General features: G+C 40.7%; 2 protein-coding genes and 1 long non-coding RNA gene across 4 annotated transcripts; 2 read left to right on the top strand and 1 right to left on the bottom strand.

Moving 5' to 3' along the window:
• The first annotated feature begins 2,241 nt into the window (after positions 1-2,241).
• Positions 2,242-7,353, top strand: LOC117651413. The gene is made up of 8 exons (XM_034395453.1): positions 2,242-2,602; positions 2,891-3,009; positions 3,114-3,269; positions 3,375-3,457; positions 3,574-3,700; positions 6,281-6,560; positions 6,644-6,846; positions 6,940-7,353. The coding sequence occupies exons 6-8, from the start codon at positions 6,320-6,322 to the stop codon at positions 6,961-6,963; spliced, it is 468 nt and encodes a 155-aa protein (XP_034251344.1). The 5' UTR covers positions 2,242-2,602; positions 2,891-3,009; positions 3,114-3,269; positions 3,375-3,457; positions 3,574-3,700; positions 6,281-6,319; the 3' UTR covers positions 6,964-7,353.
• Position 7,354: 1 nt separating this feature from the next.
• LOC117651415 lies at positions 7,355-10,127 on the top strand. 2 transcript variants are annotated; one of them, XM_034395456.1, is made up of 5 exons: positions 7,355-7,533; positions 7,628-7,855; positions 7,943-8,109; positions 8,192-8,554; positions 8,636-10,127. In XM_034395456.1, the coding sequence occupies exons 1-3, from the start codon at positions 7,471-7,473 to the stop codon at positions 7,988-7,990; spliced, it is 339 nt and encodes a 112-aa protein (XP_034251347.1). In that variant the 5' UTR covers positions 7,355-7,470; the 3' UTR covers positions 7,991-8,109; positions 8,192-8,554; positions 8,636-10,127. The 2 variants fall into 2 exon arrangements, with proteins under 2 accessions (XP_034251347.1, XP_034251346.1); XM_034395455.1 differs by lacking the exons at positions 7,355-7,533; positions 7,628-7,855 and having other exon boundaries at positions 8,010-8,109.
• A 364-nt stretch (positions 10,128-10,491) lies between these two features.
• LOC117651428 lies at positions 10,492-11,502 on the bottom strand. The gene is made up of 3 exons (XR_004588104.1): positions 11,142-11,502; positions 10,735-10,853; positions 10,492-10,630 (listed from the first exon to the last, which is right to left on the bottom strand). It is a non-coding gene; the product is annotated as an uncharacterized LOC117651428 (long non-coding RNA).
• Positions 11,503-13,726: the final 2,224 nt, after the last annotated feature.

Genomic DNA, 13,726 nt, shown 5'->3' with positions numbered 1-13,726 from the left:
TTGGACTGAAATTCATTGGATTTGTACACCGAAATTCACAGTCATTTCCCCTTGCGTGCGCCAGGCATTCGGGGGCGTGTATGATCGCAAGAAACGCCGCCACCGGCCCAATGCCCCTAACCAACGGCAAAAGTGAGTGGTCATCGGACAGAACAACCTATTTTCAATGGGTTTCCCATGTGACTTACGTCCTTATGCCCAACGGCCGCTGAAGTGTGACAGACAATAGATAATGACAGGCACATATAGTGAACAGTGCTGGAAGGGAAAAGGCCTAGCACTCGGCCGGCGTGCAGCTTCACAGGGATGTGGCCCAAAAAGCATGCCTGCAGCCTGCAAGCTCGCTCTAGCTAGCGCATGCCTGCCAAGCATGCACTTACTAGTGCATGCATGCCATGTACACGCTAACTGAAGCATGCATCTAGTGCATAGCGGATAGGGAGTTCCCCGCACCAGGAAGCGTGTACATGGTATGTATGCACTAGTAAAGTGTATGCTTGACAGGCATGCGCTAGCTAGAGCGTGCTTGCAGGCATGCTCCAGTTAGAGCATACAATGTGCGCTTTTTGATTTGTAGAGCCGGGCTCGAGGGACACGGAGAAAAAGACTTTGCTGTGGCAACAAACACTTCGTTGGGACAACTAAGAGATTAGTTACTTTTTCCGAAACCAAGACGCTTAGCTGATCGAACTAATCATTCGCTTGTTTCAACAAACAGCATTGCTCTCTCTACGATTTCTATTAGTTGATGCAACAAAACTATGAATGTAGACTTAACGTCATCAATTTTGTAATGATCATCATAAAACCTCGTTCTACGAATGCATAAACTTTGTTCCTGGCACTCACAAAAATTTGCTAGGGCGGCAAAAATTTTTTTGTCATCAGTGACACAGTTTTGGGAGCCTGTACGAAACACCTGTTTACCCCAGCGCGTTACAACTGCTTCACGCCTCTTTTGTTGTAACGACGAAATTGTGAGGTTCTCGCCTAAAAGGGGTTGCAACCGTGCTCAGAGGCACGATCTCCCTGTGACGTCAGCATCAGAGCTGCAAGCTCGGAGAAAAGAATCGAGCAAATCTATGTCCCCGGATGGGGATTTGAACCCGCACTCTTCGTGTTGAGACGCGACATCGCAAGCCACTCGATGGGTCCTATGAACAAAGACCGATGTCTTTTAGGTCGCTCAAACAAAGACCGATCTCCTTCGGGTCGCTCGAACAAAGACTGATCTCCATTTCGGCCGTTTCTGCATTCGCCGTTTCTTTATATTGTAGTTCTCGCAACAGACATCCAACTCAAACAATAGTTTGAAGGTTTTGTTCCTAACATATTAGAGAATGATCATCTTAAACTCATTTGTGTGAAATCAAAACGTAGAGATTGTTCTGGGACTTCAAAATGAACGCGTTGACAGGTTAGGAAATGGAGATCGGTCTTTGTTCGAGCGACCCAAAGGAGATCGGACTTTGTTCGAGCGACCCAAAGGACATCGGTCTTTGTTCATAGGGCCCATCGCACTGCGCTGCCGATTTGCCTATGCTATCATGGTCCGTCGCAGCGACTTGAACACTTTGCAGAAGCTGCGATCGTCCAGCGGTCCGGCGCTCGCGCGGGCAGCTCACAGCGTGAATCTGGTTGGGCAGAGCACGGCAAAACCAACGTCCGGGTTTCCCAGGAGTTTCATGTAATTTCCAGGCGGGCCGATGTATTTCCAGGCATCAGTCTGGTTCCTTCGGAACTTTTCCAGGCGCTCCCTGGGAACCATGCTGTCTTTTCCAGGCGCGGCCTGGGAACCGTGTAATTTCCAGGCTGCACCTGGATAATAATTTCCCTTCCCGGTGCATCGCCTGGAAATACATGCGCAAGGTTCGGGGATCGCTCGTATTCCTCCCATTCATTCCATTTCAGTTTAAATTTGCTGTAGTTGGGCGAATGAAGTCGTACAATCGCCCCCGACACCTTCAATGGGCGCGTGAGAGGGAATGCCAAAACGAAGCAGCTGTTTAGGCGGTGTTGTTGTTGATTGTTTTGTTGTTGTTGTTGTTGGGAGTGCAAGGCGGACTGCGGCGCGGCGGTAGTCTGGTATGTTGGAAACCAAGCTTTCTCTGCTTTGATTCAAAGACAGCTAATTTGTTTTCGTTCGTGTCCTTCTCTGCTTGTTTTATCGATGCAGAAGTGTGTATGAATCGAAAAAGCATCTCACCTGTACTCACTATTACCATGATTACCTTTGTGCTTGTATGTAGCCTAACCTCTGCGAACTTGGCGCGTAGCTTCTCTTTGTCGTTTCTGTTGCCTTCTGACCTTCTGGCTCGGAGCATATGAATAGTTTATATTTCTAGTGACTGACTAGAGACGCGAGCCTCAGAAACGCCTCAGTCTTCTCCTTTGTTCTCAAAATCTCATTCAGTTTATTTGCTTTGCTTTAGCTCATCACTTCTTCTTTTTCAGAAACTAGGTTCACTTTTTCATGTATTCTAATCGTTGGTTTGTTTGCAGGTATGGGATTGGATCATTGCTGCATTTCATCACTGCTGATTTGATCACTTGATGCATCACTTCTTTTGCCGACAAGTGTCAAATCTCATCACTCCCTGAGGTATGTTCATCTGGCTTGTCCAGTTTCCGTTTGAGCATAGATCTTAGATTTTGTATCGGTCAAGTACCATCAAGAATTAGCTTCTTGGTCTCTCACACTGAATGACATGACAAAAACCGAAGAGTCTCCTTGCCAATGTCAAACACCGAAGCAATAATTTGAGAACAACCTTCAATGTTTTATGTCCATTCAGTTTGACGGATATCTAAAGCTTTCAGACCAGAGTAACCTCGGGCTGAGCAACGCCCATCTAGTTTGTCACATAATTTATCGTCTTTTTGCTCCCAGGTTCCACTGTTTAATGTGTGATTCTGGGTGGCCCCTTTATCCGATTCCCTCTGGCGACCCTGCCTGGTCTGCTTTCCTGCGGTGGACTGCGGACTGTGGATACCACTTGTTTACATTGGGTGAGTTATTAAGTTTTTGCTGTAAATGGATGTTTTAAGAGGACGACAGTGGTCTTTTAGTCTCTTGGTTTATTTTCAATCCTGTTTGTTTTTGTTTGTTGCAGTTTTTTTAAATTTTTCATTGTTGCCTGAGAGTAGCCAAACCCTCGCCTTCCATCGTCTTTTCTTGTGATTGATTGGTGTCCCTCTGGACTGACGACACTGCTTGGTCTGCTTTCCTGCGGTGGACAGCGGACTGTGGACACACTTGTTTACATTGGGTGCGTTGTCAAGCTTCTGATGTAAATTGATGTTTTAAGAGGATGATAGAGGTCTTTTAGTCTCTTTGGTTTGTTTACAATCCTGTTTGTTTTTGTTTGTTGCAGTTTCTTTAAACTTTGGATTCGGTTTCTTGTCTGAGAGCGGATAGATGGAAGTGGTCTCCTGGTGTCTCTTTGTTTTGTTTTTGGTATGCCACACAATATTTGACAGTCCTAGATGTACTTATTATTTGCCTTTGTGTTGCCTTCTGGCTCTGAGCAAGGGCTTTAAAATTTTTTCCTCTAATTATCTTTTCTTTTTCAGGGTTTACATTTGATGATTTAATTTTTGAGAATGGAGTCCAATCTGGTGCGTCTCACTACATGTGATGATCTTAGAAAATATTTGATCTCTCTTGGAGTTAGACAAGAAACAGCAAAATATTTCTTCGGTTTGTACTTTTCTTCCTTCTTATTTGTTACAGGCTTCTAAATTTTTGTGTAAGCAATCGTTACCTTGTGGCTTTTTGTGCCTTATTTATTTATTTTTATTTTTTTTCTGGTAAAGGGCATTAGTAGTGTTTGCTTCCTTGCACTGGTAAACATGGAAATCGATGATAACATTTCATTGCATGATGGTTTATCATCCTCTGAGGAGGAGGAGGAAGATGAGAACATTGCTGCTTTGCAAGTACTGCCAAATGGAAGAAGGGACATTAAGAATGCAGCTGTGAATATGGTGTTGGGAATGAGAAGTGTAGCAGCAATGACTCGTGTAGGTGTCAGAAAGGCCATGGCAGGTGCTGAGCTTGTTCTCAAAGTCAATAACTTGTCTCTCAGGGAAGATGTCACTGAATATCTACAAAGATTAGGGCAGCTGGATGACCCTGGAGCTCAAAATCTTCTTGATCAATTTTCAAACACCGAACCCTTTAATGGCATCAGGTCTAATAAGGGTCAAATATCTGGGATTAAAAAATATTACCACTATGTACAGCCTGCATCGATTTTTGTTGACAATCGCCTGGATCAAAGGCTCATTAATAATAATGCTTATGGCTTACTACCTGTTCCAAACACTTACCAATATGCTTCAATAATTGAATTCCTGAAGATGGTGGTCAGAAAGCGCAATGTATTAGAGTACATAAGAAATCGTCGCCCCTCTGAAGATGGAATGTTGGCAGGATTTACAGATGGTGATGAGTTCCGTAACCACCCATTCTTTCTCAGGTACCCGGATGCATTTCAGATGGTGCTTTATGGAGATGGTGTGGACCCAGCCAGAATGGCTGGTCCAAAAAGTGGACTACATGAAGTGTACCACTTTTGTGTTATCCTGTTAAATCTCCCCCCTGAACTGTTCTATTCTGGTGATTCCATTTTTCCAGTAGTGATGGCCAATGCTATGGATTGCCAAGGGACATTTGCCGGAGTTCTAAGCGAATTTGTTAGAGAGCTGCGTCAATTGGAAGAAGGCGTCAGAGTCTTTGTGAATAGGGGTTTCATGACACTGAGAGGGACACTTGTAGCTGTTAAAGGTGACTCTAAAGCCGTGCATGAAATGCTAGGCCTTTTGGGATGTGGTGCACGTCACTTTTGTGCCCAGTGCATGATTTCCAGGCAGGAGCTGCACCTTGGACAGATTGCAGTGGGGGAAAATCGAACTCCAGCTATGACAGACCTGCAATTGCAGAGGGTGCAGGAAAACCCTGATTACAGCACCAATTGTGGGTTAAGATACCGAACATGTTTACATGATAGTGCTTATTTTAGATTGGAAAATAACTGCTGCTTTGACTTGCTCCATGATGGACCGGAAGGTGTTATTATTATGGTTATTCGATTGTGCCTCAAGCAGTTTGTGTGCACAGACAACTTGTTTGATGTAGGAGAGTTGAATCAAAGAATTTTCGCTTATAACTTAGGGAGGCAAAATGCCAGGGATAGACCTCAGCCCAACTTTACCTATGAATCACTCAACAATGCTGACACTGTGCACTCTCAAAAGATGAATGCTGCTCAAATAATGGTCCTATTTCGTGCCCTTCCTTTTCTCTTAGACAACATAGGTCGTAATGGCATTGATGATGATAATGAGCACCTTCAGTATTTTGTTGTTACTGTCAGAAATTTTCCAGATTTCTAGTGCTCCCAGAATGCCAAGGTCTGTGGAGCCATTTTTAAGAAGATTAGTTGAAACATTTAGATTGACTTGGTATGTCTTTTTTCCCAAAATGTTCCTCCCATCAATAGGTTTCACGATCTCATGCACATTTGTGAAAACACTTTAAAGAAAGGACCTCAACGGCAATTCTGGTGCTTTAAGGAGGAAGGGAAAAATTGTCCCCTGAAAAGGCACGTTGCCATCACCAACAATTTCAAGAACCCTCCAAAGACTGCCATGGAACAGGCTCAAATTCGTGTATCTAAAGTATGGGGCACACAGAGTGAAAATTTAGAATATGTGAGATCATTTTCTGGGAGAGAAAATATTTCTGTTGGAGCATCCTCTGCTAGACCCCAGCTGCGAGCTCTAGGATTTCATGATAATGATGAAATCAGTACCGTTACGTCTGTGACAGTGGGGGGGTTTTGTGTATAGAGTTGAAGAATTTCTCTTGTATAGAAAGGGCATCTGAGAATGTTGATGGGCGGCCTCGGTTTGGGAAAATTCTTGAAATAATATGCCCTGATGGTACTGATTACACATGGTTTGCTCTGCAACCATGGAATACAGATGGTTTGGTTGAGAGATTCAATGCTTATGCTGTAACAATGCGAGAGAATGCTCCCACCCACTTGATCGATGTTAAAGACTTACCAACTCACCCTGCCATTTGTGAGTGGAGAGATTACTCGTCTAATCAGACTTACCTCTGCCTTAAGTACAAGGTTTATTAATTGGTTAGTGGCATGCTGTAATAAGTTTTATGTTTGGAATGGAATGGAATGGGAGGGGGTCGTTAAATTTGTTAGATACTTGCTCCTTGAATATCATTGTTAATAATGTGTTTTTTTTTTTTTTGCAGATCAAGATGTTGATGGAGAGCTTTTTGTGGAATTGACTGATGAATCTCTCCGTAAGGTTTTCCCCAAACCTTACTTTTGGGCAAAAAAAAGAGTGTCTCAAAATCATTAGCAAAATCCAGCAATCCAAAGAAAGTTTTATATTTAATCCAGAAACTAATTGTGAATCATTTGAAGTTTTTGATATATCTTATTTTAAGTCATTGAACCCACAAGGTCTTTCATTGTTTTTACAAGAGAAATGTACTGATATCTCAGCTGAAAACATAATTTACTTACTGAGTATGTATTCATACTTTGAGTTGCTAATATATCTCATTTGGAAGCCTAATTTATTTTTAACTAAAAATGTTGACTTGTTGCAGATGAAGAAGTGGACGGCGAGGCTTTCCTAGAATTTACTGAGGAATCTCTAATTTCCAATTTTCCTAACTTAAGTTTTGATCAAAGGACAGCTATTCAAAATTTATTTAATTACGGTGGTGAGCTACAGAGTGAGGCAACTTTTATTAAAATCAAAAAACCTAATTCAGCTGATGTGCCAGTGTTAGAAGCAGAAGATGACTTAGTAAGGGCTTTCCAAATTTTTCTTGAAGTTTATTCACCAAAGTTCCGGTTAACATATTTTGTATTATTCTCACATTTTCTCTCCTTATGTTAGGGGTGTTACACACTGCAAGCTTAGTTGATGTAAATGGGCAATTAAAGCCCTGTTCAAAAAACTCGCAAGAACTTGAACTGGCTCCTTGTGTAAGTGCCTCTTTCCTGAAAAAGAGGAGCCGAAAAAGTGATGCTGCGAAAAAGCCCAAGACTATAGCAGAAGATGTTGTATGTTTCTCTCTCATGCAAACCATTATATTAACCTGTTAACCCACTCAACTCCAAAATGCATTTATGTTTGTTTCTTTTTTTATTGAAGGAACCAATGGATGTACTTTCTATTCTGGATCAATCCCATGAAGGCCAAAAGGTCATAGAGTTTATTAAGACAAATGAGAGGTGTGATATGACCCATCAAATTGTTATGATGCGAATTTTGTACGAAAAATTTTTGTGAAGGAAAAGAGAGTCCAGTAAAATAGTAAGTTCAAATCATGGAATCAAACTTAAGTATTGTATTGTACTTTATACTAATGTTACTTTCTTTTATAATTTTGTTTTTAGTTATCCTCTTACAAATACAAAGATCGCAATGGCTAAAGGAATTGTGTGCGGCTTTCCAGAACTTGCTGATAAGAAGAACGATTGCCCCTGGGTAACCCAAAATTTGATTATTTAAAAGTAAAAATGCCGTTCAATGATGTAAGATTATTTGTTTTTCTAATCTTTTATTTAAATTTTATTTCAAGGTTTCTTGGCTCGAAGTTGTGAAGACAAAATTTGAAACAGTACAATCTAAACTACGACCTGACCAGAAGAAAAATCAAAAGTCAAGTTCAACCCCTAGAAAGACTCCTAAGAGAACTCCATCAAAATCATCCTCAAAATCTTCAACCCCAAAGACATTAACGCCAAGAGCTTCAACCTCCAAGGCTTCTCAAGAAGCTTTAGATAGTGATGAAAGTATTCAAGAGCAGGTAACACTAAAAATTCTTATTTTGGTCTTAAAAATTTTTTTAAACCCTTTTAAAATGAGTTCCTTTTATCCCCCTTTTTTTTTTTAGATATTAGTTATGGGTCATTTACTTCCAACAACTCAGAACGGCAAATGATAAGTCTAGCCCTTAATCAAACATTTCATCATAGAAGGAATTGGATTTTGAACGATAAACCATCTGTGACAGAAGTTCTTCTCACATATAAACACTTGCAGAGCTTTGAAGGAGCAATGGTGTTTCGCTTTTATTCAGTTCATAAATGAAAAATTCTGCTGAGTTCCTTTTATATTTTAGTACAATGAATTATTATTACAGATATCTGAGGAATTTCAAAGGATCAAAGTATTGCATGATGATGCTGCACTAAAATTTAATCGTATTTCACCATACATACTGCAATATGCTAGAAACACCAAGCCACAGCTAGCGGAAAAGGTTTCAACAAAAATTTTCCCAATGGTATGCCCACTGCTATATTTTTTTCAACCTCTTCCAGCCTAAAATGCTTTTGTGCTTTTTATTCCAGATAATGTAAGAGCATTAATTTTGCTTTCCAAACTTCTTAATGTAACATTGAATAAGAACACAGCGTCTCCGGATGAGTTAGAACATGTTAGAACATTCAGGCCGACCATTGCAGACTCCATTCCAAGCAGTGCCATTATTCAAATCGCCCCTGTATGGTTACAGTTTTACAGTTTCATGAAGATAAGAAAAAAGGATGTTATGGTTTTCTACTAATTTTGTTTTCTGTTGCAGGAAGGAACAGATCCTGATAATTACAGATCTGTGGAAACCCACCCAATTGCGTCAGAGCAATCCACCCCCAAACTTCCCATTTCTTCTCTGGCTCAGTAATGACAACACAAAAGGACTGATCTACCTTAAGATAGATCAAATCTGTATTCTGGTTGCTCGTGGAGAAGATCCAGATTTTTTCATCAAAGCATTTGATATATTTGTCAAGGCTCACCATGTCTTCAATGTTAAGTACCATCCATATCTTAGAACCACAATTTTTGATTATTTTTTAGTATCTGTATGGGATAAAAACACCCTTGCCTTCCACTGCCCGATTTTTAACTGCTCTCACAAACATGGCAGAGAAAGCTTCTAGCTGCTAATTCTTCATTACATTGTTTTTTTGTTGAGTTTGAGATCCTTATGTGATATTTTATTTTCTTTATTGTTGCTGGTATTTTTCAACTCTCTGCTTCTTTACTGATTCAGTTGGCTCCCATCTCATGTTTTTCATACTAATCTATAAAATTAGCAAGCTGTATTTATTTTTATTTTTTTAAATTAAATTTTCCAAGCACATTGCCCTGTCCTTGACTCCATCTGCTCTATTTGTAACTGCCCTTGCAACATGGCAGAGAAAGCTGCGCGTTGCTAATTCTTCATTACATTCTTTTGGTTGAGTTTAACTGAGATCCTTATGTGATATTTTATTTTTTTTGTTGTTGATAGTTTTTCAATGTTTCTCTGCTTCTATACTCATTCAGTTGGCTTTCATCTCATCTTTTTCATACCAATCTATAAAATAGGCAAGCTGTTTTTTTTTTTTTTGTTTTTTTTTTAAATTTAATTTACCGAGCACATTGTTCTGTCCTTGACTTCAACTGCTCTCTTTGTAACTGCCCATGCTAACATGGCAGAGAAAGCTGTGATTTGCTAATTTAATTCTTCATCACATTCTTCTGTGTTGAGTTAAACTGAGATCCTTATGTAACATTTATTTTCTTATCAGATGCCACAGTTTCTCATTAATTCTATTCTTTTAATCTCATTCGCTTTGCTCCTATCTCACCATTCTTATACTAATCTATAAAAGAGGCAAGCTTTCTTTTTTTTCTTTTGTAGGATAATCTACCAAGCGCATTGGTTCATGAATTTGCCAGGTATGCTAAAACCTGTTTTGTGTGTACAATTAAGAGGTGAAGTGAAATTACACTTGGAATCATTTTTTACTGTGATATTTATTTGTTACTAGATTATAGCACTTTGTTATTTAGTGTTTAAAGTTAGCAAAATTTGTCCTGTACCTAATATTATAAGAGTCAGACAAGAGCTTCCCACACCGCTCAGCTTAATTTATTCCCCTTAGCTATATGTGACCAAAGATAATTCGTATTAGTTAAAGTAATTTGTAAGAAACTGACGCCCACATAGCTTTATGTTTTAAGTATCTCAATGTTTCAAAATATTTTTTTTATGGAAATAGTTTATCATTGGCAAATAAATGTGATACTTCCAGGCCAACTTGAAGTCATAATTGGTTGTAATCTTAAACTTTTCCTTTGATTCTAACAGAAGCATTATTGTAATAGAATAACAACAACAATTAACACAGAAATGGTTTATTTAAATTCTTCCAAGAAAATATATACACAACACCAATCAATCACAAGAAAAGACGATGAAAGGCGAGAGTGAACTCCACATTCAGCGTTTGGCTACTCTCAGGCAAAGATGAAAAAGCTAGAAAAGAAACTGCAACAAACAAAAACAAACAGGATTGTAAACAAACCAAAGAGACTAAAAGACCTCTATCATCCTCTTAAAACATCAATTTACATCAGAAGCTTGACAACGCACCCAATGTAAACAAGTGTGTCCACAGTCCGCTGTCCACCGCAGGAAAGCAGACCAAGCAGTGTCGTCAGTCCAGAGGGACACCAATCAATCACAAGAAAAGACGATGGAAGGCGAGGGTTTGGCTACTCTCAGGCAACAATGAAAAATTTAAAAAAACTGCAACAAACAAAAACAAACAGGATTGAAAATAAACCAAGAGACTAAAAGACCACTGTCGTCCTCTTAAAACATCCATTTACAGCAAAAACTTAATAACTCACCCAATGTAAACAAGTGGTATCCACAGTCCGCAGTCCACCGCAGGAAAGCAGACCAGGCAGGGTCGCCAGAGGGAATCGGATAAAGGGGCCACCCAGAATCACACATTAAACAGTGGAACCTGGGAGCAAAAAGACGATAAATTATGTGACAAACTAGATGGGCGTTGCTCAGCCCGAGGTTACTCTGGTCTGAAAGCTTTAGATATCCGTCAAACTGAATGGACATAAAACATTGAAGGTTGTTCTCAAATTATTGCTTCGGTGTTTGACATTGGCAAGGAGACTCTTCGGTTTTTGTCATGTCATTCAGTGTGAGAGACCAAGAAGCTAATTCTTGATGGTACTTGACCGATACAAAATCTAAGATCTATGCTCAAACGGAAACTGGACAAGCCAGATGAACATACCTCAGGGAGTGATGAGATTTGACACTTGTCGGCAAAAGAAGTGATGCATCAAGTGATCAAATCAGCAGTGATGAAATGCAGCAATGATCCAATCCCATACCTGCAAACAAACCAACGATTAGAATACATGAAAAAGTGAACCTAGTTTCTGAAAAAGAAGAAGTGATGAGCTAAAGCAAAGCAAATAAACTGAATGAGATTTTGAGAACAAAGGAGAAGACTGAGGCGTTTCTGAGGCTCGCGTCTCTAGTCAGTCACTAGAAATATAAACTATTCATATGCTCCGAGCCAGAAGGTCAGAAGGCAACAGAAACGACAAAGAGAAGCTACGCGCCAAGTTCGCAGAGGTTAGGCTACATACAAGCACAAAGGTAATCATGGTAATAGTGAGTACAGGTGAGATGCTTTTTCGATTCATACACACTTCTGCATCGATAAAACAAGCAGAGAAGGACACGAACGAAAACAAATTAGCTGTCTTTGAATCAAAGCAGAGAAAGCTTGGTTTCCAACATACCAGACTACCGCCGCGCCGCAGTCCGCCTTGCACTCCCAACAACAACAACAACAAAACAATCAACAACAACACCGCCTAAACAGCTGCTTCGTTTTGGCATTCCCTCTCACGCGCCCATTGAAGGTGTCGGGGGCGATTGTACGACTTCATTCGCCCAACTACAGCAAATTTAAACTGAAATGGAATGAATGGGAGGAATACGAGCGATCCCCGAACCTTGCGCATGTATTTCCAGGCGATGCACCGGGAAGGGAAATTATTATCCAGGTGCAGCCTGGAAATTACACGGTTCCCAGGCCGCGCCTGGAAAAGACAGCATGGTTCCCAGGGAGCGCCTGGAAAAGTTCCGAAGGAACCAGACTGATGCCTGGAAATACATCGGCCCGCCTGGAAATTACATGAAACTCCTGGGAAACCCGGACGTTGGTTTTGCCGTGAGACCCACTTCACGTTCATGTGTAGCTGAAGTAGTCATGACTTCGCTGCATCCTTTGATGGGTCGGATCTTTCCATTCACCTCCGCCCGTTTAGATTTTGTAAGTCGGTTGTACTGATCAACTTTTACATGCTTGGTCTCCCCGGGGACGCGCACCTTCAATTATAACCACATCTGTAGAGAACCTGCACATCACGTGACTCAGTTCCGTCCCTCGTCGAACTCATTACTTGTAGCTTTGCCTACATGAGCCAATATATTTGCTTTCAGAACAATATTGGCTTCGTTCTCAGGACTAAAACTCAATCGCTCTTGAAGTCAAGAAACTAGTTACAGCAGCAAGTGTTTCTCGTTCCTTGAAGCTACAAATTTGTTTCAACTAGTAATCTTCGTAACGTTGCGACGGCAAGAAAAAAGTTTGTTGTCATAACCAACTTATTTTGCTCCGGAAAAATTAACTAACTTTTTCGTTGTCACAACTAACTTTTTTTCTCCGTGGATGACTGCTATGGCCTGCTGTACGGCAGAGATCTCTTATCGGAACGTTTCTGGGTTGAGGCGTTGCTGATGTCCATTGAAGTCGTCAGCTGCAAAGGGACTCGGGGCAGGGAATGGACAGTGACATTCATTTACCATCTATTTGCCTCACGGGCTGTCAATTTGGTGAATCTGAATGGAGAAGCCTCGGCGTTTTGGGTGGGACATCGGCACGCTTGGTGGGGTTCGCTTTTTCAAATGAACATCTGACGCACGACGGTACACTGAGAATGAAAGAGTCACCACCATTGCCGTTTCATTGGGTGACGTGACACACGCATCGTCGCTCAAATTTGGGTGACGAGGCAGCCGTGACCAAATTTTGGGCAGTCATAAAAAAGTCGCCCAAATTTGGGTGACGTCGTCGGCGACGCCTTATTGAGGTCCCCGATAACGTTCTTCCGGGGCCACTACGATGCATTGGATACTCAAAAGGTGTGCGTATGGAAAGGTTGCGTTCCTCCCTAAAAATGAAATTGTAAAGACAAGAACGGAACTTGTGCTGATATCTCCTCTTATTTGAGTTTAGAAACCAGGAAAATTAAATTTTTCCGGCAATGTGAAAATTTGTCATCTCATTGTCTGGGAGCGGGGGTTTTGGGAGTGTCACTTGAAAATTCTAACCAATCACCAATTTCATGACATTTATTCGAATTTCGGTGTTAGATACGAATAATGTGAGAAGTGCATAACACTTAAACATCTGTTAAAAAATAAAACAAAACTTTGCGAACGGTACAATAATTATAAATCAAAGCGTGCCTGAAACTTTGGACAGACTTATGGTTCCGTTAGCTGCTTCATCAGTTGAACTCGTGCAGCTTGTAGGTAAAAAAGTACATGGCAACTGCAAGGAGCGCCTGGAACAAAGTAATGCTGATAAGGTGGTCTGTCGGTGTACGCCTCTTAATGTTTTTTCAAACTTTTTGAAACTGTGTAAGTAGCAGCATATTAACAAGAGGAAACCCGTGTAGGTGCAGAACGCGCCCAGACGCGGTGGTTTTCTCTTTTAACATTTTTGATTGGATAGAGCTATGGATACTGTGGCATAAAATGTATAATTATTTATATCATTTATTGTTTTCTGATTTAACA

The sequence above is a fragment of the Thrips palmi genome, unplaced genomic scaffold (assembly GCF_012932325.1).
Source record: "Thrips palmi isolate BJ-2018 unplaced genomic scaffold, TpBJ-2018v1 HiC_scaffold_5, whole genome shotgun sequence".
NCBI lineage: Eukaryota > Metazoa > Arthropoda > Insecta > Thysanoptera > Thripidae > Thrips > Thrips palmi.
This window is presented reverse-complemented; position numbering and strand designations above follow the sequence as displayed.

Coding starts and splice junctions, on each gene's coding strand:
- LOC117651413 (XM_034395453.1), top strand. CDS start 6,320: ATGAATCTCTCCGTAAGGTTTTCCCCAAACCTTACTTTTGGGCAAAAA. Junction 6,561..6,643: donor AAACATAATTTACTTACTGA/GTATGTATTCAT, acceptor GACTTGTTGCAG/ATGAAGAAGTGGACGGCGAG. Junction 6,847..6,939: donor TAGAAGCAGAAGATGACTTA/GTAAGGGCTTTC, acceptor TCCTTATGTTAG/GGGTGTTACACACTGCAAGC.
- LOC117651415 (XM_034395455.1), top strand. CDS start 8,487: ATGTTAGAACATTCAGGCCGACCATTGCAGACTCCATTCCAAGCAGTG. Junction 8,555..8,635: donor CCATTATTCAAATCGCCCCT/GTATGGTTACAG, acceptor TTTCTGTTGCAG/GAAGGAACAGATCCTGATAA.